General features: G+C 38.4%; 1 protein-coding gene across 2 annotated transcripts in view; it reads right to left on the bottom strand.

Moving 5' to 3' along the window:
- gpc1b (glypican 1b) overlaps positions 1-26,759 on the bottom strand; it is a 69,215-nt gene that overhangs the window by 15,173 nt on the left and 27,283 nt on the right. For both annotated transcript variants that reach the window (XM_088014943.1, XM_088014944.1), the window contains 4 exons: positions 16,523-16,681; positions 6,742-6,969; positions 5,721-5,884; positions 1,277-1,442 (listed from right to left, as the gene is read on the bottom strand). In XM_088014943.1, coding sequence (XP_087871069.1) covers positions 1,277-1,442; positions 5,721-5,884; positions 6,742-6,969; positions 16,523-16,681 — 717 coding nt within the window. The remainder of the gene's footprint in view (positions 1-1,276; positions 1,443-5,720; positions 5,885-6,741; positions 6,970-16,522; positions 16,682-26,759) is intronic.

Genomic DNA, 26,759 nt, shown 5'->3' with positions numbered 1-26,759 from the left:
GCAATCATGGACTGTGGATGACTGGATGAAAGTTGTCTTCAGTGATGAGTCAAGAATCTGCATTGGACAAGGTGATGATGCTGGAACTTTTGTTTGGTGCCGTTCCAGTGAGATTGATGAAGAGGCCTGCCTGAAGAAAACAACCAAATTTCCACAGTCCTTGATGATATGGGGCTGCATGTCAGGCAAAGGCACTGGGGAGATGACTGTGGTTAATTCTTCTATCAATGCACAAGTTTACATTGACATTTTGGACAGTTTTCTCATCCCTTCAATTGAACAGATGTTTGGAGATGATGAAATGATTTTCCAAGATGACAATGCATCGTGCCATAGGGCAAAAACAGTGAAGGCATTCCTTGAAGAAAGACACATTCAGTCGATGTCATGGCCTGCAAATAGTCCAGATCTCAACCCAATAGAAAACCTGTGGTGGAGATTGAAAAAAATGTTCCACAAGAAGGCTCCAACCTGCAAAGCTGATCTGGCAACTGCTATCAAAGAGAGTAGGCACCAAATACTGTTTGTCCCTCATCAAGTCCATGCCTCAGAGACTAAAAGCTGTTATAAAAGCCAAAGATGGTGCAACTAAATACTAGTGATGTATTTTGAATGGTCTTTTGTTTATGTGTTTTTCATGATTCCATACTTTTTTCCTCAGAATTGAGTGATTCCATATTTATTTCCCTGTGTTTGGTCAATAAAAGTATCATTCACTGACTTCCACAATGTTTTCTCTTCATTTCTTTGAGTGTTCCTGAAAGCCAACAAGTTGCACTTTGGAATGACCTTAATATTGTGTCATGTTTTTGATCCGAGTTTGTTTTACAGCATGAAATGTCTGAATGACTGCTCATCCAACACTGGTGATTCCATACTTTTTGCCAGGGGTTGTATTGTTTTACAGATTTGTTTTGCCAGTGTTATGCATTTATTGCACTAAACACTTCAGACGTTGCATTGACTCTCTATATTCCCCTAAAAGATGGTGTTGATGTTGTACAAGTTAAGACTTCTGAATCCATCTCCAATCAGATTTTAGTGGCAGCTGGAATTCATTCAACTCTACTTTGTTTTGATGCTGACATTAATTGTTGACAGCAGAATATACACTTAAGTTGTTCATATAAAGGTTGTGGGTCAAGTCGCAAAAAGGTGCTGTACTCGTACGCTCCGCGCCAAATCAAAAGGTTTGCACAGAAATGTTTTGGTATGAACACGTGTGCTTTTACAGCGTCCTCGCAATGTGTATGAGTACGTGTGAGTGTCCTCTGACCTGCTAGATGTGACCACTCTGTATGGAGGTCAGCCTGGTTGGCGAGGCAGCCCTTCATGACGTTGCTGCAGTAGTTGGCACAGGGTTTAGCAGTGGGCATGCCACGGCAGTGGGGACAGTAAGTCATCCTCATAATAGCTCCCACGCACTTCTGGCTCAGAGGCACCTGTGGCAAAGGCTAAAATAAACTTTGGTCCCATCATGACAAAAATAAAAACACTGTTCTGTCAAACACGTCTCGCTTTTCTAAAGTGAAAACCTGAAATCAAAAGTTAATAAACCTGGACAATTTATCTCTTTTTTTTGTGATACGTTTTTATTCTACTGGAGAAATGAAAATTGGGTTATGAAAAGTATGTTTTTTTTTCTGGCTGAGGCAGTAACAGCCACAAAACAGTAGGAGGTCACCTCCTGTGGCGAACTTTGAGTTTGCACCGTAGTTTCTTCTTAGCACTGTTCCCTTGGAAACCACAAAGTTAAAATGTATTTTTCTTTTTTACATGTGATGAAAAGACCCTGACATTGATACAAGTGTTCTCAGACCCCCGCTCTGTCCTCCCTGCCTCCTGCATTTCTCTTCCTATTCCACAAGGCCATTCCCAAAGGGGAAGAGGCCTTCGTGCGTGAAAAGTGAAACTGGGTTAATACCAGTAAGCTCTGTTCACAAGAGAGTACAGCTATGCATACAAAACCTCAAGAAGTATGGAGTGTGTGTGTCTGTGCGCAAGAGGGAGAAAGAAGGAGAGAGGTGGAATGAGCCCAGCTACGCATACAAAGCTCTTCTAAGCTGACATCTGGGCCAGCTTGATGCTTTTACTGGAAACTCCTCCTCCAGTTGTAAAGTCCCAGTTAAAGCCACATTTGATCAAATCTGGAGTAAAAATAGGGCAATAATGCATGACAGCGAGGAAAGACAAAGACGCTTTGATGGTTCTGCAAAATATGGAATGTGCTTAAGTCAACTTTCCACAGAAGTAACTAAGGTAACTGAAAAAAAAGATTGACTTGCCATGTTAGGGAATTAATCTAGATTTTCTTAAATCCGAATAAGTGGAAGTAACATGTCATTTGTGCTAGAGAGGCAACATAAAGTGCAAGGGAAACAGAAAAGGAAAAAAAAAAAAAAAAGAACACATTTCCATACACAATTTCAACTCATATGACAGATGAGTCACACCCTCATTCCTTCACTCCTTTTTTTTCCCCATTTTTCCATCCATACCGCTGCCCTCATTAGCTAGGGATGAGTCAGATGATTGCTTTTAAGTGAGCAGAAGAGTTAGTTGAGTATACAGCAATGACTGGGCAGAATACCAAAAAGACACATGGTAGGATGAAACAAGCAATGTGAAGTCATCTAAGGTTAATATCATTTTTGCTGACATAAATGTGGATTAAACATGACTTTTAGAACACAAATGATGGTAAAGCTGTGATAAACACTCCTAAAAATACTTGTTCTGTGTATTTGATGAGTTGGTTATCAGTATCAAGTTATGCTCTGATCTTAAGCAGCAGCAATTTCAAACTATGGCTTAAGGTCCTTTTTAAAGACAAAAAGTGATGGAATAACTAACATTTTCTGTGTCATTTAATGTTCTTGTCCTACAAGGACACTAGTTAACTTTATGGTGCACAAAGTTAACTAGTGCTGGCCCTTCCCCCTGATTTTTATGTGCATTGCTCAGCTGGTGGAGAAATTAATCCGAGGTGCAAATTCAAGCCGGGAGACGTTCTCCAGCCTCACCTGCATCATCCGATTACTTTGTCTCTGCTGCACCCAATCAACGCTCAAGAATCCCCTCATAAGCCTTGTCATCCATGGATCCTTCTGCTTCCCGGGCCGGCTTCTACCTGTCTCCACCCCATCTCCACCCTCACACTCCCAGGATTTTCAGGCCCCTCTCCTTTCCGGTCTCCACTCCACCACCAGGGCCCCGAGGGAAGAAGATCCTAATCTTCGCCCTAAGCTGTCCGTTCAAGCTGGTGGCGATTCTTAGCATAGACGTCTTTCTGCTGGGGTCCGAGCCCCAAAGAAATCCAACTTCAGCCAAAAAAAAAAAAAATTACCTTATTGCTGATTTCTCTCTTTGCGAGTATCTCCGCACTGAAAAACAGCGTCTCGCTTTTCAGTTAAAGAAGACAAACAGATGTCATGGATAACATTCAGTGTGTATGAAAAGGAAAGAGTGCCATGCAATGGGTTGTGTGGAACTACACACAAGTCCCAAATTCTCAGATGATTATCTTTGTTTTGACTAGTTGAGGGGGAGCAGAAAGAGGTGCTCGGCCAGGATGCAATTTAATGCAAAAACTTCCACTGGGCGATGAATCACTTATCCGAAGGTAACAGTATTTCAAAGCTAAATTTGGCAAGCTGTGGAATGGTTTGCCAGCTGTTCCAAATTAAAGCAAAAGATTGTTGAGTCATTAGCTCTTTAAAATTGTTGTGTCACTTCCAAAATACCATGAAGTCACGATATTATGCTGGCCGAAACCTAGTTGCTACATAAAATATTTACTTACCCACAGTGTCTAAAATCCCCCAAGAGTCCCTGGAAATAAATACAACTGAATGTATATTTTAAAAGATAAATAGCTGGTTCAATGGTTGCAATAAAATCATTTTAGTGCAAACATTATGACCAAATTAGAATTAATGAAGGTGTAAGTTCTCTGTCTATCCTGTGAATGATAATTCTCTAATGAGAAAAGTAGAATATCCTCTAAGTTGAGCACAATTTTCACACATTTCTCCATTTACATGTGTGATGCACACAGGTGCAATTGTCAAATGACTCTTTCTGACTACTCCCTATGGTTACGTTGCATAAGATGTGGTTGAAAGCTATCCAGTTTATGTTAATGTATCTTTAAGAGGGACATACTTTACTTGTCTCAGTTTCAACCTTACAACGCTTCCTACCCCACCTCTGTCTGGCCCATAGCTCAGTATTTATACCTTTCTCAGTACTTGTCTCTCTTCTGTAATTAGCACGGATATCTAAACTTCCCATTCTCACTGCGCTACAGAGCGAGACGATCTAGACCGCTTGCCTCCGGAGTCAGCTGTGCAGCACATGGCCTACTTCCAACATTCCTCTTCCCGAGGGAATAAAACAGTCCAGAGAAAGTTAAGGACAAAGCAGCTGGCATAACCTAGAGCAAAGGAAGGGTGGAATTAATGCGCTACTGGAAAGAGAGACCGCGAGTGGCTCAGATCTGTTTTCTGTCAATCAACATTTATTTTTACCATCTGCCACTTAATTAAGCTTTATTTTCATTTTCCTTTAGAGACGCTATCATCTTTTACTGCACGCTTTTATTTTCTAATCAAACCAGCCTCAAGCAATATGCCGACTTTGTTCGCAACAATGTCATTTCTCGTAGTCATGCACACGTTCATTGAAAAGTTGCTGATTTATGTCAGTTTTGCTTAAGACCTCTGTGAGAGAGCTACATTTAAATTCTGTCCTGACTTGGTCCATTTGTTTTGTCCATTTCAACACCCACATGTCTTTACAACTTCAGTTGTGAAGTCAAATCACAGGCAAAGGCATAAAAATCCCGTGTTGATTCGCATGCCTCAAGGCACTCGAGTCATGAAACGAGTCTAAGTCCTATTGTTTTAATTTTGAGTTTTAAGTAAGAAGTGATCCGGTGTTATCCAATAAATAATTCAATTATGCTGCTTACACTGGAAATACCTTCTTCCTGTGCCAGCAATACTGTAAATCTCCGAGAGAAATCTGAAAGAATGGACAAAATTCCCTATAAGAAGTCTCAGTTGGTTTTTGTCTTGGAATTTCTGGTTTCGTGCTTCTTGTACATTACTTTGTGATTTTTCATCAACAAACAATACGAGTTAAATTCATGCCTTTCTTTGCTAAGTGCATGTCTGCATTCCTCTTTGGGTTACTTCTCTTACCACGCTCCTAATCCAGTACCTGACAAGAGATCATTTTAGCTGCGGCATCAAAAATGGCTCCCCCTACGAAATGATTTCTTGGTCTTGCTCCAATCTTAACCTTACTCTTGTGTTATGTGCAGAGAAAACCATTTCTCTTGGGACATATTAACCCTCCCTACGTCCCCGGGAGACATTTTTCAGTTTAGAGTTGACATTAACTGGTGTTGCAAGGGCTGATGGTCCACACTGCAAGACATATTTTATAGAGTCTATGGCTTCTACCGACATTAATCTGCGACAGCTTCATACTGCTCATAAGGAGTGGTAAAACTTGCATGAGTGAGTCCGTTTGAGCTTAGCTGCAAGCAGCATCACTAAGGAGATATGGCACAAAAATTTAGCAAACGAAACACAGCGTTATAAAAAACATGCAGACATTGCTTTTTCTCAAAAGCAGTAAAAATATTCTTCCAAGACGTGGAAAACAGGACTCTTTAAAGTAGAATCTGTAGATTTGAGAGCTGGAAGTTTTACCTGTAACACTTTGCCCACCACCTCTCGACTGGTTTGCAGTCCCTGGAGGAATGCACGAGCCGCCACAAACGTACGAGTGACTTGTATCGTCATTTTATGGGGGGCCTCTCCGAAAAGTCGAAGTGTCTCTATTTTCTTTGATACACACTCCTGGTAATCCTCGTCTGTAACAGGCAAACATGTGTAAAACTTTATGTATTCGTTGAGCTTGATGCAAAAAGCATCGAGTCCATAGAATATGATTTAAATTGACATCATCTTAGTTTTTCATGCACTCCTTGGAATAACTTTAAAAAAGACAAAATGATAAACATGCTAAATTGCTTAATTTTCTCATTCGGTTGTAACTCCAGTTCATGGTTTGGTTCTGTGTCATGACCATAAGAAATATTATTGTTTTTCCGACCAGAAAAAAAGAGCAAACAATCAGTTTAAGTTCATGGCGCCATACTGTTGTAAAGTGATTAAAATTAAATTATTTGAAGTAAATTAATTTTTTTCCAAGGACCCTCAAGAAAACATGACTATATAAAACATTGTACCTCTTTCTCATCTGATGTTCTTCCTCATATTTGCTGTGCTCCCTTTATGGCTTGTGGTAAACTACAAACAGGAGTTCTTGCGGCTTTGTTCTACCAATCATTTTGTAGCCAATCTTTTACAAAGACCAGATTTGTGGAGCTTCTCTGATTAATGTCCTTTTTTTTTTTTTTTTTACAGTCCAACAGTTTGGGTGGACTCCCATGCCCATGTGGGTTTGCGATTGTACCATCCTTCTTCCGTCTTTGAAAGATGGATTGAACATTGCTTTCTCAAGTAAGAAGAGATATTGTTTTATAACCTAAACTTGTATCTCTAAGCCGTCTGGTGCATTTTTTGGTGGTAATGATACAAAATTTTAAAGGACTTTGTATGAATAGTGCAGCTTGATCGACCTACTTCTTTCATATATGCAAAGCACTCCACATCACAAAACTTCGAATCAACACAAGATAAGACTTCATTTGCTGAAATAGCATACCTATTGAACTCTGCTTATTTGCTTGGTAAAAAAGCTTCTCCAGCAGCTTGGTCCAGAATTCATTCAGCACCTCCTCCAGATTGACACTGGCACTCCGGTAGTAGTCCTTCAAATCCTGGTACAGGTCCTGAAAGAGCTGGGAATTTCTGGTGTATAAAAAGCCCCATGTTGAAGTGAACGTGTCCTGAAGGGTGACCATGGACCTGTTCATTAAATCATCCATGTAGCCTGAGAAACACAAACAATAGGCACATTTAAAAACATACAGTAGGTATATTGCCGTAAAATGTAGCCTTGTAGTTGGCCACTTTGTTCAGCAAATCGTTTTAGCTCAGAAAACGTCACAATGGATAAAGTAATTGGACGGGATTTTATTTGACTGAGAAAACTTATTTGACTATTTATTATAGCTTATTTTATGTGGAGGCATGCTCACACTTTAAAACGGCAGAAATGATATCTCTCCTGTAAAACAACCTTTTATTTTCTGCATTTAAGAATTTTCCGAAACGCTGCAAGTTTCAGCAACAAGTTTCGGAGGCGCTCACACATAAACATCCATTAAAAACAACAACAACAACAACAAACCATCACTGATTACAGAAATAGGATCATATGAAGTGAAGTTTTACTGTAGCAGAAATACAGTATAACACCCACATTTAAAAGAGCTACAGTCAATCTCAGCATCCGCGTTACATAAGGATTTAATATGCTAAGCTCATATTGCCCCATCTGTGGAGCATAATTTAAGCACTGGCCTTGTTAGACAGCATATATCAGTTCTGCTTTACCCACTCGTTATTAAAAAGAAACAAGATTGCTTCTCAGCTGCCGTTTGCTACTTCTAAGCATTCGCCATGCTTTGAGGTAAAAACTTAACTCCTACTGTGGCTAAATACTGTTCTTTATTTACCCCAGAATATTGGTAAAGACAACCTCCTGAGATGTGGGTGATTCATGTTTTATTTCAGATGAAACAAAGCCCTGCCGATAATTTTTTATTAATATTTTCTCTTTTTAGAGTTTGCATTTTAATGTTAGTCTGCACCCTGGTGCATACAAATGTATTGACAAAACCCCCCGCACCCATTTCTAATTTCTCTTGTTTCCATACATGCTCAAAACAATGTCAGTGAACATAAGTTGTAGCAATTTTTTCTTTAAAAAAGTGACTTTAAAAGCCTGTTTTTGTGACAAGTTCCTATGTTTTGCTTTTTTCTAGCTATATTTGGGATGTTCTAACAGACTCAAGATAAAAAGTAATATTTAGCCTGTTTGTCTAGAGGTTTTACTTCAGTATTGACAGGAATCAAAAAGTTTTGCACCTAACTGCTAAGTCTGAGTCCTATGCTATTTTCACTTGAACAGTAATGAGTTTCAAGGCTCTGAACGTATTCTTGATAAGGTACTATGCCAATTTAGTTTGAGGGGTTGTTCAGCACCATTATTCATGACCGTGACTGGCATAAAAATACAGCCTATATAACTGTCTGGGGAAAAAGTAAAAGAAAAAAAAAATCAAAAGAAGAGTGTCCAAATCAGAAAAAAAAACTGACATTGTAAGTCAAAGAGCAGTGACCCATAAAAATAATGATAAAAAAAAAAACTTTTTTGTAACACAATATTTCAATTCCTTAAAGACATTTTGATGTAAATGCAAAATTGAGTTTTTAAAAGTTTTAAAAGGAACATGTATTCCTTAATAATAAGGAATGCCAGCCTGGCTCTATATGTAACTGTCCACTAAACTGAATAAACTGTGCCACCCTTGGGAGAAACAGCTGTCACAGTCATTTGCAACAATTAATGAGTAATTAATAGGTCTTTCAGATCACTGTGGAAGAATTTGGCCTACTTATGCCCCATTTACACAGGGCTGCTCTCTGGTTAAATCGTAACATTTTTGTTGCAATCCGGCTGCTTGTTTTACACAACAGCAGTGACCGGAGTATCTCAAGGCTTTAAAATATAAAAAAGTCTTTAAGTTTGGTTCTGGCTCTACTTCCCCAGAACAAGAACCAAACGTAGAGAGGCAGCAATCAGCTTCTATGCACCACAAATCTGGAACAAACTACTGCGTAACAGTTGAAACATTGAGTTTAAGTCTAGACTAAAAACCAACAGTTTTCTTTTGAACCATTATAAATGAAATGTTGACCAAACTACTTGATGTGTACTGATGATTTTGATGATGGCACTCATCAAAATACAATGTTTGTTTCTGGTTTTCTCAATTGTTGACTACATGGTGCCTTTTATGACTTTGTATTTCTGTGTTTTGATGAAGTAAAGCACTCTGAACTTCCTGGTTTCTAAAATGTACTATGCAAATAATCTTGATTGATTGACTGAATGCTATTCAGGATTTATCTAATGTTTTCTGAACTCAATAAACAGGTAAAGAAATGCCAGCACATAGGACCAATGTCACCTATGTTCTAGAAAGAAAGCTCACGACTATATGTTTTTCCAACACATTTTACGCGTTTAAAATTATCCATATCCTTTTGTCCAGGATCTACACCTCTTTAAGTCATTCTTAACTACATAGTTGACAAACACATTTAGCAGGCTAGTGTAAAAACTTTGCCCACAGTAGACCACTTATTGGCAGAAACAGAGCAATTAACTCCCACCCAGACCGGAGAGGAAAAAAAAACAAAAAAACGTTTTATTGTTTACCACTGTGTATTGCATAAAGATGTCATCTAGTTACTTTTAGGTCACATAGGAAATAGAGATTAAAACACTTTAGATAAAGAGTGCTGACAATTAGGCAACAGCAAGATTATACAACCAAATTAAGAAGTTTTCCTTCTAAGACTTTTGAAAAAAAAAAAAAAAAAACGTAAAAAATAAGACTGTTAGGAAATTCAAAGCAAATACTATATATAGATATTTTGGGGCAGAAGATATCCAAAGGCTATTTGAATTGCCAACATCTCCATATGATCTCTGTGGTCAAAGAGAATTTGGAAAATGTTTGATTGTGCACGTAAACACAAACTGAGACACAAGATGTTTCAATCTTACAAGCAGCAGTTGCAGCTATGGATTAATTATAGGTAAATATAAATAAACACAGAGCACTTTTCATTTTTAAGTGTGTATTTTCTTTTGCTTTGACATCATAATATCTTTAAAAAAATAGATTCTGTAAAATTCTGCATTGCATCAGAGACCAACCACTTGAGCAACATATTTTAAAAATCGGTACAAACCGTATTTAATGAATGTGGCACTGGATAAGGGAAATGCACAAAGCGACAACCACATTGTTGTCTGAGCATGCACACACACACACACACACACACACACACACGCACACACACACACACACACACACACACACACACGCACACACACCCCCACACACACACACATACCAACAAAATGGTAAATGAGGCATGCATCCCCTAATGAATGTCTTCCTGAGATGAGAGTGGAGTTAATGCTTACATGTGTAATCACCCCACACTTCATACCGAGGCTCTTTGACATATAAAATACTCATTTTAACTTTCTTGCTTTTTGCCTCCCACTGCTTCTAAACTTTACCAAATACACATACATCATCATTTAAAAGACACAAATCTTTACTTACCACAAAATGACTGGTTTTATGTGTGAAAATGCTCCGTTCTATAAACCGCAACTGTCTTTGTACAAATCAATACTGAGCTTTCAATTATAGTCAACTCCACATGAACTCGTGTGCATGGTTGTCTCTGCTGCAGTATTTCTGTCTTCAGTATTTCCCATACTTTGAGTTTGAATAATACTAGGAAAGAAAATTGGGGGGGACAACATGGAGGTTGGGGAGAGGCTCTTCAAGCTGCCAAGCACTCTACTTAACCCCAAGATTTTTCTCACTTGTGCATGTGAACTGCATGCATGACTCAAAGAAAGATTAATGTGATGGGCCTGTGTACTGGAAATATTTTACTTGGTCAAAATTGCTCCAGGATATTCAAAATCTAATGAACGTGCATGTTATGTGTAAATGGCTCACGTCTGAATACGGTTGCTAAGACAACAACCAAAATGAAAATAAGATAAAAATACAAAATGACAACAAAGTTTAAAAAAAACTTGTACATTTATTCTAATATTAAAGTAACAGTGTATGTGGCTATTTCTGAAGAGATGTTGGTTAAGTACTGAGAAAGTTCACATTTCTCAGTATAGATTTCTCTTTTGAGAAAACCACATTTTTCATTATGCAAACATATTTTAGACATTTAAAATTACACTACCCATATCCTCTTATCCACCTTCCACACCTTACTAAGTCATTCTTAACTACCTAGTCAAACACATTTGGCAAGCTACTGTAAAAGCAAGAATGTTCTTTCCTTGTATTTCAACCTGCATTTTTCCAAAAATTATTTTCATAAACTCTACCACTATTTCAGCTTTTTTCTCTATACTCACCTGGATGGAGATTTCTGGAGAGTGGTTGGGAGAACGTATGTAAGAAAATAAGAACTGTAGTAATCGTTACTACTGCAAAGCAAAGCAAAAATACACCCCCCAATCTAAACATACAAAAGATTGTTAAAGTTTTGGCCTTTGTTATTGTCCTACTTTTGCAAGGACAACAAAAGAATAAACATAACAGGCCAAACCAAATGTTGTTTCTGTCCTGAGTACTGTCTATGGACAAATGGCTTTCTGGGAGCCATTAGACTGCTTCTGAGTCAGACTGACTCTCCACCAATGACAACACTTATCACAAACACACTATGCCCCAGGAACACTGCTAAAACCTCAGAGAGAATTTAGATACTATTAAAAGGTGCCCTACATTAAACAAGCCAACACATCACATAATGCACGCCATTTATCACAAGCTCTCAATGGAAGCCTTTATTCCTTTCTCTTGTCCCTCTCAAAACATTCTCTGGCTGGCATAACGCACCGTTTACTAAGACCTTTTTCTTCAGCTACTCATCTGGTTCCCTTTTGCAACATCTTTTTTTTGTTTCTCTTGTTGTTATCTGTTTTCTATAACATTCACACAATTGCTTATTCTTATCATTTCTGTTCTTTTGTTCTCTTTCTTCCTATCTTAATTTGCTTTCCACGTCTTGCCCCAGTTTCCTTCTTCCTTACATAGGTACTTCTCTTTCCTTGTTTCAGTTGTTCATTTCATCATTTTGTTCTCCCAAGGTGCCATCACTACTAAAGAGCAAAAGTGTATTTGGCATAATTGGGTCAGTGTATGCTGCGTCCCCATGGACGTGATTTGCATGCAGATAAAATGAGTCAATCAAGCCCAATGATAGTAGTAGATGACCTTGTCTTTTTCTGACATTATCAAAGGTGACCCCAAAAGCAGAAAATTATAATTTGGTAGGTAGACTGCAGGAGTGGATTAGCCTTTCCTTATATTACATAGAGATTAATGATTATAGTGTCCTATCAGTATGCCTGGATTCATTCATTTGGAGCGTAACAGAAGGGAGGTCTTGATACAATCCTAAGTATCGACTGGTTTTGGCTTCCCGACTAATCTTAACTTCTGGTATCTGTGTATGGTGTACTCTTTCATTTTATCATCTCACCAAGCTTTGGGCTCCAATTCACGGGCCAGTTTTAGAAATCAGGAGCTTGGCTTGAAAAGCCATGCATATGCAGGGACAGTCCTAGCCTGTTGACGACGTGGCCAAAAACCATGTTGTAGAAAATACATCCACAAATACTAAAAAAGCTTTAAAAGGAATTAAAACAAGAGACAGATTACTGTGATAACATACAGTGTTCTTTAAACAGGTTATTGAGGAGTCTAGAAATAATTTTAATATGCCATTGGTAATAAAACCGATTTTCTTCCACCCCAAACAAATCTATTGTTTTGTTTTATTATGAGAGATGCTTCTCTCATTTTCTGTTGAAGACAAACATTTTGCCTAAATAAAAATTATTTACACCTTAAGTTCGACATAAGGCTGAACTTGGTTGGCATGTTTCACATATTTCCAGATTTTATTGCTCTTTAACTCAAAGCAAGTCAAATGAGGACATCAAAAACAACATGTGGGGTTGTTTGCAGAATTGGCAGAATGTAAAACTTTTACCATGCTTCCATGCTTTGTCGTAACTGTGACTGCTTAAAGGGTGTCAGATACTTGCTTTGTTAACATGGCTCTTTCACTTAAACCTAGCACTGACACAAGCAAACAATATTATTTTAATTTCAAATGCATTTGAGCAGTGAAGGAGGAATCCAACAGGAACACAGACACATGCATGCATACACAAGTATGCACACACACACACACGCACACACAAACACAACGTCTCTTCACAAATCCAAAAATCACTCACGCCAGTATTTGGCCAAATGCCAAATATCAGGTTTTGGGGCTTTTGTCTGACATACCTGGCTGCTAATATAGAAGGCCGGACATTAGAAACTGAAAAAAAAAAAAGCATAAAAAACATATTTGTATGTTCACGTTTACAGAGTCCCGACCTCACTAAGGGACGAGGGTGTTCAGAAAATGGATGGATGGATGGATGGATGGATGGATGGATGGATGGATGGATGGATGGATGGATGGATGGATGGATGGATGGATGGATGGATGGATGGATGGATGGATGGACGTTTACAGATTGTACAAACTTAATGCCCAGAGCCATCTGCATGTGAACATACTGGTCCTTTAATCTGTGGTTTTGCTGGTGCTTCTTCCAAAGTTCCTGGACTCAAAAGCCCTAGCCATACTGGGTTGGAACAGTAACACCCTGCACTTAGCCACATGGCGCTAGTTAGCCCACACCCTGCTAAATACAGCCAGATGTGCAGGAATAGAAATATGGTACAATGTCACTGCATGTTTTTCTGGTCGTATGAAAGAAAAAAAAGTTGTCTGTTTAAAACTCTATTCTTCCACAACACCTTTTTTTTCTGGCTTCAAATGAACATGACACCTATAAAAGGAACAGCCATTAGTCAACAGCAACATATGTCTAACTGTTGGCTGAAACAGTTGCAACTGGTTTCCTGTGCAGCCTTAAGCTATCAAAAAACAGAGTGTCCTTAACAAGAAGCACTGTGACTGACAAACTGTCATTTAAATTACAAAAAATATAAAATATCACAGTCTATTTAACCCCTGTCTATGGCTCAGCTCTTTCTAGAAACAGTGCCTAGAGTAGACAATGTTCAGATATTCGCCTGAACAATAAGGACGTTAGTCAAACTGACAGGCTTCCGCTGAGAACAACATTGAAAATACCCTGTTAACCACTGTCTAAGAAAAAAGTAAAGCCAGTGTAGAACAGCCAAGCCACAGGAGCTCTAAGGTCTCCACATATTCAGAGAGAACACAGCAACTCCCTTTTCTTGATCTTGGTTCTTATGTGTGCCACATGTCTGTTTTCAGCCAAAGCGCCTTATTGTGCTGCAACTCCTGACGGAAACTCCTCAAACTCATAATTCCACAAAGGGTCACTCAATATATTAACATTAATCAGGTCCAGCTTTTCTCTCTTAAAAACAGGAAGTGTGTGTCATAATAGGGCATGGATGATGACAGTTTACATGAATCCAGTGTTCGATGGAGAATGTCGGCGGATATGAGATGGACACGTTAGTTGATAAGAAAGTAGATTTTAAATCCATGTGTGGCCACTCTTTCATATTGTTGTGATAGAGATGTTTAGATATGAAAAATGTAAATGTATGATAAATATATCAACCAACTTAAGGTAAATTGGACTTTGTCACGGTCATATTCTATAAGAGTCAACCTATTTAAATTAGGATCAGAAACAACATAAATGACAAAATATCGTAATATCAAATTTCCAATATTGATATACAATACACATGAGATTAGAACATTTCTTATGACCATTTCTATGATATGAACAAGTTTATGCTAATTACAGCAAATATTAACTGAAACATCATGGTTTATAGGTATGACGAAACCATACCTTTATAGTTACAAATAAAGGATGAAATAGATATGCATAAATACAAAATAAAGGTCCAAACTGGCAAAGGAATTGACTATGGGTTATGGCAAACTCAAAAAAATACCACCTACGGTGAGGAGTTACTAATAGGAAATGTAATGACAGACCCCTTTCAATAAATTAGTGAAGTAAATTTACTGATTTGACAAACGGCATCTAATTTATACCAGCTCCCAATACAAACGTCTCATAATCAGTCTGCTTCCCATTAGCTAGAAAAGCGCGCTCAAGAGACATCTCCAACCTCATGTCTAATAGATAGGAAGCTTCCCAGTCTATAGGGTTGGCAACTTCATTTACAACTAAATTATTTTTACTCTTGCAAGATAATACACCCCAAAACCCAGATAAACAACCACTTAACACGCTTTAAGCCTCCCTGCAAACTCCCAAGGCCTAAGGCAGAGAATAGATTAAAGCTTGTAGCGGCATTTGTGATGAACATGAAAGAACAATTTTATTATCTTTCTGTTTCAAATCAAAAGCAGTTATCACAAACTTGCACCTACTTGTTTGTCAAGCCTCTGAACAAAATGATCCCCAAATTGACCTTCGAGGCAAAGCATGCAAAAGTGTTTCTTATATGTCAACCTTTATTTTTTTCTTTGATTTTTTTTTTACTTAAAAAATAACATAAAACATGTAGCAATGAGTGCTGCTTAAATGTGAGTTTTGTTAGATTTTTTTTTTTTTTTTTTTTTGCAGGTCAAATGACATGTTTAACCAAAGAATAGGAAACTTTGAAACCTGCTGGAAAACACAAACAAACTTTGAATAAAACTTCATATCTCTGACAGGTTCTTGGCCTGCACATATTATTGCGTATTTCTGGTTTGGTGCAGTGACGGTATCCCTTTGGCACTGCAACTCAGTGCTGAGAGTAAAAAGAAAGGGTCAGGAGAAAGCAGGGCACAAAGTCATGGAAGAAAAGCAAACAAGTCTCACTCAGCCACTAATCACTGTGCTCTGAAAAGGTCAGACTAGTCAAGCTCAGCTCTGGCCAACAGAGCTATTGTCACAAACTGTCTAAGAGTAAGAAGTGGAGCAGAAAAAGCACCCTTCCATAAACTGTAGTAAGTCATTGGAGACATATAATTACCTTGTTGCATTAATCTTCAACAATGAAAATGACTTTTTCATACGTTTGGAGTACAACCATCAGTATCCCTTTTGGACCGGATGTGGATGTCACTATACAGGACACTGACTCATTCATCAATGAATTTTCTCTGTGTTGCTATAGGTTATTTTTTTTATTCAAGTCTTACTTAGACAGTATTGTCTCATTTCATTGTGCTGTATGGTGTTGATTCGTTGGTGTTAGCTTGCCAAGTCACTCTACTACCAAGTCATTTTGTACGCCACAATAAATTCCTGGATTTGGTAAAAAAAAAAAAAAAAGCTGCATTCTAACGTTTTACTGATGACAAAGCATTAAGAAGGCAGTAAAACAGTGATTTGTTGAACATGCAAATCGCTTGAAAAACATCCGGCCTGTTAGTTAATGCTGTGATTGACACCAGAACCTTGACAAGCCAACACTGTGAGGTGTATTTTGAGCCTTGCTGCATGATAAGTGAACTCCAGGAGGAACCTTCCACTTTAACAATTCACTGAAATAATTTCCCCTTTTGCTCTAGATCATTTTCTCTTATAGACAATATTATCTCTCTCCAGGGAGTGAAAAACATTTTATCTGGTCGTGCCCCTTACTGAATATATAAAGAGATGCATCACACGGAATGCTTTGCAGCTGCTTGCACTTATTGTGAATGCTTTTACTCACCATTGAAGGTGTTGTAACTGTATGAAAGTGAGCTCTGTAGGGGTCGCTTAGCTTCTCTGAGAAGTCCTTCCATCTCCCTGCGGCTGAGCGTAGCCAGATTGTCCTCCATGTCGATGGTGCAGCAGGTGTAACCCTGGGGACAAATGCGCAGGTGCTCTCCTGGCAGAGGGACAGTGCAAGAGGAGAGGTAAGGAAAAGACAGAAGATAAAATCAGAAAATTAGCATTAAAATGAAAAATTTGCATGATGCCTAGTTGTCATGTAAAAAAAAAATAAATAAATAAATCTACTCCAATTGACTGCAACTGACTTGTCTATGGTATTGCTGCATGCAGGTATAAAATGTATGATTTAATATGGAAACATGAGGTGGATGAAATAGTCACATCTACATATTGGTAATTAGTCAGTTTAAAGTTTTATTATTGATTCCTATCACACACTGCATAAAGTACACTTGCCTCTGAACATTAAAAGTAACACCATACTGGAAATTAAACAGAAAACGTTTTTTTTTTTGTCCAAGATATTTGAAAGTTTTATGTATGATCACATAAAGGGGCTTCTTTGAGGGGGAAAAATGGAGAAATTATGACTTTCCACAAAAAACAAACATAGAAAACTGTTTAAAAAAAACAATCCAATATTTGTATGGAATAAACAATATTAATGCTCAGAAGAGAAACAATGAATAATATTGCCAGGACCTTGATTTGTTTTGAGTTGTTTTTTAGGTTTTGATTCATTTCTTTTAGCTTCATTATTATTCTGAGTTCCTAGTGGCTTTCTTTGATTAGATCAGTCGTGTTTCTGTTTTACTTTAGTTCAGTTCTGTCTTAGTGATTCTAGTTTATGTGTATTTCTTGAGTCTAATTATTCCACCTTACTCTAGTTTTGTTATGTTCCTTATGTCTACTCATTCTTTGGTGTTAGATTTATTTACCTAGTTACCCAGTTTGTATTCTCTCCCTTGCCTCCTGTGCTATTTTAGCTCTCTCTTTCTGTCTCCTCAGCCTGCCTTCGGCTCTCTACCCACACACCTGCACCCTGTTTCTAATCAGCCATCTGTTCCTTGTTCTATAATCAAACTCCCCAGTAAACAATACTACTCATTGTCAGACACTGCTTGCTGAATCCTCCAGTTATTCTCCAGTTATATCCCCCATTTACTCTGCTGGATTTTTGTTCCTGGTTCCTGCTTTGTTTTTTGTTTTTTTCTACTCTGGCTCCCTGCATTCCTTACAATTTAAAAATGGTTTTGTTCATCATTTTTGTTAAGCTTTCAACACCACTTGTGGCCCCTGTCTCTCTGGGGTCCCCCATCAACCACACAGAATCATGACAAATATGATGTCTGTCTTACTAAAATCCTCAAACCTTAAAACCATATTATAAAATTATTTTTAAAAAACAAATCTTCTTTGATCAGTTGCATTGTCTCTTCGTGATCATTTACAACCAGCATCAAATTTGAAGTACAAAGTGCTTTCTTGTTTATAGGTTGCATATTACACAAAGTACTGCTTGTAATGCAGGTTACCTTACTGCTATGCTGATTACATTATCCAGCATAGCAGCAGTGAATGACATTTAAGTGCATTGTGTAAAGACCTTCCAAAAACATGCAAAAATGCTTTGTTAAGACTAAGAGAATTGCCTGCCCTTTTGTATCAAGTCCACCTTATATTCCTCTGAAATCCCATTGGCCAGTCTTGAAGTTCACTGCTTTGCCTAAATTGGAAGTCCTATTAATTGACACAAATGTATATTTTCCCACTTACATATACAGACTAATATTTTTCCAATGTGCATGTCTCTGGTGTGGTTGTTACTATGCAAAAACATTCTACACAAGGGAGATCAATTGTGGTCAAAACAGTATATTTTCTTCATTGGAAGAAGGATGAGGTTTAATAACAGGTCTAAGAAAAAGCTAAGTGTGACAAGTTCAGGAGCAAGTTCAAGTCTCTGTGTAATCAGAGCTTTTCCACTGACTGTACTCATTAACACCGTTACAAAACTTGAAGCATTTAATTAATGTGTCAGCTCACATCAGCATTACTTTGTTTGCACGTACATTTGGTAAACACACATAAGTGGTTGATTAATGGTTTAACTTGTCAAAGCTGTAATTATTATCCACCTGGCTGAACATTGGGTAAGCCTCTAGGGATGATTTGATGAGACATCAGTGTTACAGATTCTTCTGCCATCCCTTTTTATGTCTGAAACTTGCTCTTGCTCATAGAATAATAAGGTGTTTCTGTCTGATTGTTCTATAAATTAATCAGAGTGCGACTTCACCGTTTCACAAGGGCACCAGAATAGGGGGGGGCATTGTGACACCTCCACTTTATGGCCCTGTCCAAAAAACAATCTTGTTTCCTCAGACACACGCATCCAACTGCGACTGATGTGTCTCTCCCTCCTTTTTTCTTTATCTTGCACTTTTGCTGTCTAGTGACAGGCAAGGCATAAGCTCTTGACATGCAGGCAAGTAATTGTGCACTGTCATAATTCTGCACATCCCAAAGGCAGCTGGAGTTGGAAACACCAGGTACACAGATGGGAGGTCAAGATGTGGAGAAAATGCAGGCAGAGGGAAAGAGAAATGATTTGTATCTGTTTGTGTGAACATCTTTGAAGTAACAAATAAAAAATAATAAAGTGCTATGACAGCTTGTCAAGGTAATTGGTTTACTTTCTGAATGTTAAAAAAAAAAGAATTTAATGTCACTCAGGAAAAGCTGTCACATAATCTCTCTGGTCACTAAGGATTTTTTCAATTAATGAAAGATTTCTGCCTTTTTGTCCATTATTTTGGGGAATGTTTCACAAAAATGTTTGTATTCTTAGCACTGTGCATGGGTGTGGGCATCACTCATTGGACGAATCCAAAGCCAGAGTCTATGCAGCACCGAGACGAAACACAGGTTTAATATTTGGACAGTAGATATTTAGTAAAGGGTGATATGTGGAGATGGTCAATTGATGTGTAACATGACATACCTTACAGAAATAGCTAAATACTCATGTCCTGTTGCACACACATTTCTGTAGCAGCTGGGAGAGGGGTTTTGTGCAGATTTTATGGGTGAGGAGACAGCAATCAAGGCAGATAAAAGAAGGTGGAAGTCTAAGCCATCAGGACTCAAAAGTTCAGCAAGCTCAAAAAAGAGGGGGAGTGCCACGTGCAGAGATGGTGCTCTAAAAATAAAACCCCTGACATCTGCAGCAGGAGTTGTGCCAGGTGAAAAGAGGGGATCTACACCAGCTGCAAGTTGTACATAATTTTATTAGCTTCATTGTAAATAGCCAAGTGTAAATAGAATAATATATTCTTACTTGTATGACTCTTGTGTCACAAACTGACTTCCAGTTTGTGTTCTGTTCATTTAATATTTGTTTATTGTTTATTACATGTAGATTAGTGGCATGGAAACTGGTGTTCATAATTTTGATTTTGTGACAAAGTAAGTTAAAACTGTGGTTGATTTGTCCCTATGTATTTTGTCAGAGTTCTCAGGCGAGTTGATTGACAAATAAGCTTTTGCATAACATTTTCTTTGACGATAATGATTAACAGATAGACACTTGATGCATAATTAAACTTTGTCTATTAAATAAAAATAGCATATTTTGGTTTTAAATCATTGTAACTGATTAAGAATTACCTCATTTGTAAAATCGCAAGGTGAATTGAACAAGGTTTAAATGGGGCATTTAAAGTCACCCTTGTGGCAGTTCTAGCATTTACCTCTGTGTATATGAAGTTGCGTTATTAGGGCTAAGCAGTGAAAGCGCTGTGAAAGCATATTATAATCACACTGTTTCTTCTTATTATGCTTCTGTCAAATGAACTAGCTTCCTGGAGGCCTAAACCTATACGAAACCCCCCCCCCCAAACTCGGTACAGTTCTTATCGTACCACAAATCTGCACAAGAAAGGAGGAAACTAGTTCCATAAATGCACCTCCCTCAAAAGGTTTTGTTAGGGCAATTTCAGAGTAATTAATTGTACATTTTAAGGCCTTGTTGGTCCTTTACCACCACTTCCTCTTTTTGTTTTTCTTTAGGCAGATATGGCTGCTAAATTCCCGAATCATTAGCTTATCATTGTTCATCAGGGAGGAAGGGTTCTATTAAACTGCAATTTCAAAAGGCAGAATAAGGTCACACACACACACACACACACACACACACACACACGCACACACACACACACACACACACTGTGATAAAGCATGGGAGAGACCAGCAGTCACAGGCTTTTAGAGATGGTGGGAAAAGGGGGAAGGAGAGAAGAAGACAGGAAATTAAGAAAGCATCGCTGCTCTGGGAGTCTGTGAAACAAAATAGTGTTGCTGTGCAGCTAAGTCACTTTTACAGTGCGATCCATCTTAGGACTGTTCTTTTTGTCACTGCAATGTACAGTATTGTTTGTAATACTGATTTTTATTCTTATGTCAGATTGCCCAACAAGTAGGACTAGAGATAGAAATTAGCCACTTGCCTGTAATCACACCACTGTTTTAAAAAGAACTGTCAAAGACAGAAATAAGGCTAATGCAACCCTCTGGTTTGGAGATATTTCAAGGTAAGCACAGAGGACACTTAACAAGCAGACTGCCTCTGTGCTTAGGTAAGCTACCAACAAGGGGGACAACATATTATATTTAATTAATTAAGCTTAATTACCCTTTCTGTTTTTGGACCACCAGTAGATTAGCTTTTATCATCTGGGATACATGATTGATAGAAGCAGAACAGGGTGGAGCTGCGTGGGCATTTATTGTTGCTTGTTGCTCCTGGTTTACTCTGCATCCGCGTCCGTGCTGTGCCATCCTGGCGCAGCCTCCGCAATACATATGCACCCATCATTGTCTTTGGTTGAACCTGCACGAGCACAAACTCCAAAATCCATATGTTTTAAAATAATTCACCATGATAGACTATATCTGCCCCAAAACTAGTTATACTAATGAAAATATGGGTATATCCGAATGTATCGGTTATTACTATGTGTACACACAAAGCATGTGGCTTTAATTCAGAAACCTATTAAGTTTCTTCCGCAAGTCACAGCAGGCCCGCCAGTCAAGGCAAACAAAGAGGTAGACCAGTGGAGGGAAAATATTAATTTTGGAAGTTGAGAACTACAGTATTTTATATGACACCACTCATCCTTTTTATCACCGGCTTTAATGTACAATCCCTTATTTCCCGCACATGCTTCTTGTTGCACCTCTGCTGTTAGCAAATTGGAGAGGAGAAGGAACGCCGCCAGTGGAAATTGAGGTACTCTGGAACGCCTGTGAAATGCACAGCAGAGCGAAGCCAGATGCAGTGTAAATTAGGGGTTACACTCTGATGAACATCTGGACCTTAATTTCTTTCCTTCCTCAACAGGGTAACCTACCCACTCCTCTATGTAGTCTACATTTACACTAGACCAATGACTGAAAACTGCCATATTTCTAAATGTCGACTGGAGAAACGTTTGACGTTTAGACGGCACCGCCAAGACACCTTGAGCTGTATTTCTGCTTCCAGGCCACTAGATGGGGATCTGATTTCAGCATGTCATCGAATGCACATGCGCATGGTTTCAAAAAGTATCGGTGTGAGAGATTCTAGTCACTGGTGTCACGTAAACAAGCATACGGATCACAGCAAAAGTTTAAACCTATTAAAACTGTGTTTTTGTGCATTCTGTTTAATCTTTCTCATATTATGTATTACTGAATGTGCCACAGAAGTCTGAGCCCAACCAGACCACTCAGCAAATAATTCTATAAACTCTCGCAAAAAAATGCATGTTTTGATGAGTAATTTGATAAAGAAGTTGAAGACTAAACAATCTGTATATCATGCCCTATTTATGATCTGGTAAAACGAACAAATAACTTAAAGTTATTATGGGAAGCGTAAGTACCAACTTGTTAACTACTCTGTACCTGCAAGCACCTAAACTGAAGTACTTGTATTCTGTGTGGAAAAAAAAAAAACTGGCATCAAGACACCTTAGTGAAAAATACTTGTAAAAGAGTGGAAAACTCACCAAAATGATTAAACAGACTTAAAAAAAAGATTATATATAATCTTTTTATAATCTTTTTTGTTATATATAACAAAAACAATATAGGTTCCAGATTGGAACCCAGAGGAACTCGCCATGACAGCTCAGTAGATTCTGACATGATCCAATGACGCTCCTACCCAGTAAGAAAAAAGAAAGCCTCCATGTGATATCCAGAGATCCCAACCAGATCCCAGTTCAGCATTTTAGTGATAATTTTTCTTAGGATACATCATTTTCTATTTATCAGGATGTTTAACACCCTCAAAAAAAAAAGAAAAATTGTTGTCTGTATATTGAGCTAAAATCAAGACAAACTCCATTCTAGAGATACAAGTAGTAAAGTCCACTATTGTATCAAAAAAACAATCCAATTTTACATTTGAACATTTTATGAATAATTTTTTTCCTAAAAACATTTCACAAAATAGCAAGAAGAGAATCACAGGGAAACACCACTAATGGCTTTTGGTATTGACTGACAGCATATAACTGAGATTCAAATCACAATGTGCAATATATGTGAGCGCGTGTGTTTGTGTGTGTGCATGTGTGTGTGTGTTTGCATGTAGGGTTGAGCTGTGGGACCAAAGGGATTAACAGCCTAATCCAGCCAGTGGTCAGAGTGCGTCCACAGCTTGGTGGATTATTGCCTGTGCCATAGATAGCATTCATGCAAAACCAGGAATTGCACACATGTACACACCCACATACTCTTGAACAGTGGATTAGGGTTAAACACATGAAGAACAACAAGGCTGCTTGGCAGCAAAAGTTGACATAGCTCATCCGCCAACTGCACGCACTGACGTTTAACACACCATTCTAACAAAAGGCTCGTAATACGTGACACTTTCTAACTAGAAAACAGTCTAAAAGCTCAGGAGGGCTTTCTTTGAGCCTCAAATGTTCAAACACAGAGGATGACCCACAGGTTACCCCCGTCTGTCACCTACAGACCCTGGATACTCAGCCTGGTAATGTGAGACACACAGAGTCACATAAATAGCTTTCTCCAACCAGACTAGGTGGCAGCTATACAACATTTATAACACATTACCACTACGGTCAGCTGCTTTAACGCACTGCGTTCTTCAAGTTCACTGTGTTTCTACTCTGCAGAATGACCAGATATGTTTCTGCTTATACGTTTAGCAGTAGCAGAGGAAATAGTGCTGCTCTGTATATTTACATAGAAAAAGGGGCCTTTCCTTCACTTGAATAATTAATTAAGGAAACGTAATTATTTAAACTCGATAAGACTAACTGTGTTAAATAGCATTGTATTAATTTAAACTGTATGAAAATAAGTACTTCTTTAGAACCGTAACAGGTGGATAGAGCAATTATTGAAAAAAGCTATTAAAACATCCTCTGAAGGTGCAAAAGAAAACTATAAATGTGTAATGACTGTAAATTACAAGCTGTTGTGAACCAAATCCACCCACAGAGATCTCATCGCTCTCATCGGAAACAGATTTCTGCTGCGCAACACATCCCACAGAGAAAGTCTGACTTCTCAAACTTTAAAGGATCAAACTGTTTGCTTATTTAGTAAGCAACATTTGAAAGGTACTAGATATATCAGGCTTACCGATTATTCTGCACTCACCAGTCATTTTATTAGGCAGACCGCTTGTTACACTGACACCACATTCATGTATGTTGGAGCAGGAGCTGGACACCCCCTGACCTACAGCAGCAACAGAAAATGTCACTCAGTTCTGCTCCTGTTAGCTAGAATAGAAAAGTGAGGCTGCAATTTGCACCGGCTCACCAAAATTAAAACTGTGTCTCTTTCCGTCAGTCAATCTTGTTTTGAACTGATTGCTTTAAGAAAGTACTCTGTAGACTAAGAAGTAGACTTATGACAGATCCAGCAGCATAAAGTATGGAAAATAGTTATATTCTCTTCTTGCTGCAATGCTTGTGTTTGATAAAAAAAAAAAGTCTAAATGACACACAGTTGCTGCTGCATTCCTATACATGCCATCGCTGCTCATGTGACGATATTTATAACTGCACAATGTTAATAAGCAGCACTCAGATTTACATTCTGATTGTTTATTTTGCATCACAAATAGCAGGTAGTAGAGAAGCAGACACGTTCTGGTTAATAATCAGGCATCTTATTATTAATCCTTCGAGTGCTTGCATTTAGAATGTGTACAGTAGAAAGAACCTTTCTAGGGGAACGGATCACCTTTATGCAATTGAAATACAAAACACCCATGCAGATAATTCTCATCGTCACAGCCAATTACATCATGATCCCCCCTTACTTCATGACTCTCAGGAAGCACAAATGACTTGTTGCCTATGTGCTATTGCTGGATACTGAAGTGGTTTTCTCAAAGAGCAGAAAAACAAATTCAAGTCTCTGTAATGCTGCTCCTATGTAGCTCTGTTTACCGTTTGTCTACCACAGTGGCACATTTCTGGGCTGCCTTACTTCCGGTCGGGTCTTGTGGGAACACAAGATCTGTGGTAGAACAGATCCATGATTCACATTATGGACATGTAGCTGACAAATCTGCTGACGTGATGCTATCATTCTAACAATGACCTACATTTCTGACACTTTACTGAATTTATCCCACAAAGACGTAAGACTGTTCTAGAGGTAAAACGAGACCCAAACAGATACATTTCTTGTGCATATATAAATAAATAACAAATTTACCAAGAGGAAGCATAACATTCAAACTTTATGAATCATGCATCTCCGAACCTGTTACATAATCTTCAGTCACAGCAGATGTGAGCCAGATGCTAGAGCATCACCCCTGAGAGTTAGCGATACAATGCCATTGTTTACTGAACAAAATGAATTGAAGCTGGCAATTTCTAATGTTGTGAGGGGAAGAATGCGAGTGGGCGAGAAATGGCTTCAATCGAAACCGAAACTTTCTACTGCACTGTCAAGTGCATGAAAATGCATTATATATAAATGTTAAGCCCAGAAGTCCATTCCTGCAACATTTCCAATGAGTCACAGGGTATGTGAAAAGAAAGCATCGGTTTTGGACCTCTCTAACGGGAGTTGTAAAATACAGGGAACATGATGGATTACAACAGGTTTTGTAATTAAGTTGGTATAGATGCATGTTTGACTTTCCACTCTGATACGACGTGCACGGAGTGACATAGAAACACAATTTTGCACAAACTCTTTGGCTTTTGTTCTGTCCCCTATTTCTGAGACTCTTTCTGATTTTCGCACACCTATCCCAAACACAAATACACACACACACACACACACACACACACTGTGGTTGATGAATAACTAAAGAGTGTGAATGCCAGCGACATTAACTGAAAGCAGCAGCCTGTCTCATGCACTTAGAAGGTACAAAGTGCCATCAAAGAGGGTCAATCTGGGCTTGTAGTTCACTGACCAGAATATTAACTTATCCATCAAAGTTTTGCCGTCTTCATTGGCATCTCTATCATTTATTCCCACATTTTTTTAGTAAATCTACAGCTATTTTTGCTTTGTGTGGAACGCAAGAATTCACTAAGTTGAACTAGAATGCAGGTTTGCACCCTTTGCATCTTTGCTACTTGCTCAGAACTATGAGGAACAAACTTCCAACATCCTGTCCTAGTTTTGTTTTTTAACACCTCTACTCTAACCCACCCTTATTTTGCAAGTTGCAGGCATGCCTTAACCTGATCTCCCCAGTGTGTTACCTGACAGATTGATTGTCAGTGTGAGTGTAACTGCAAAAACATAGGAGAGACTGGTGGGAGAAGGGGTCATTTAAAGTTATCTTAAAGAAACCCAACTTCCTGATGCGGTGTAGATGTGCTATAACGCACAACCTGTAAAGAAATTGAATGAGCTGCTGGGAGTTGACCTCATTTCTAGGCAAAGAAGTTTTTTTTTTTTTTTTTCTGTTTTCAGGTGCATGTAGGTGGGTATTTCACTGATGATCCCTTAAGAGCTTTTGACAATAGATGTCAAGACTTGGCACACATCAGACAAAACATCCTGCCACATCAAGTGTGGAAAATAGACTGACGTCTCAGTGTAACTACACACATCTATAAACCCTAGAAGTCTGAGAAAAACAAGGGGAGGAAGGAGGATGAGAAAGAACTGACAGATGATCTTTTCACAAAGTTAACCTGTAGCATCTCTGGATCTATAAGGTG

This window comes from Poecilia mexicana, unplaced genomic scaffold (genome assembly GCF_051168715.1).
Source record: "Poecilia mexicana isolate PSO_F unplaced genomic scaffold, ASM5116871v1 scaffold_17, whole genome shotgun sequence".
Taxonomy (NCBI): Eukaryota; Metazoa; Chordata; class Actinopteri; order Cyprinodontiformes; family Poeciliidae; genus Poecilia; species Poecilia mexicana.
The sequence above is the reverse complement of the archived record's forward strand: the minus strand, read 5'-3'. Positions and strand labels throughout refer to the sequence as shown.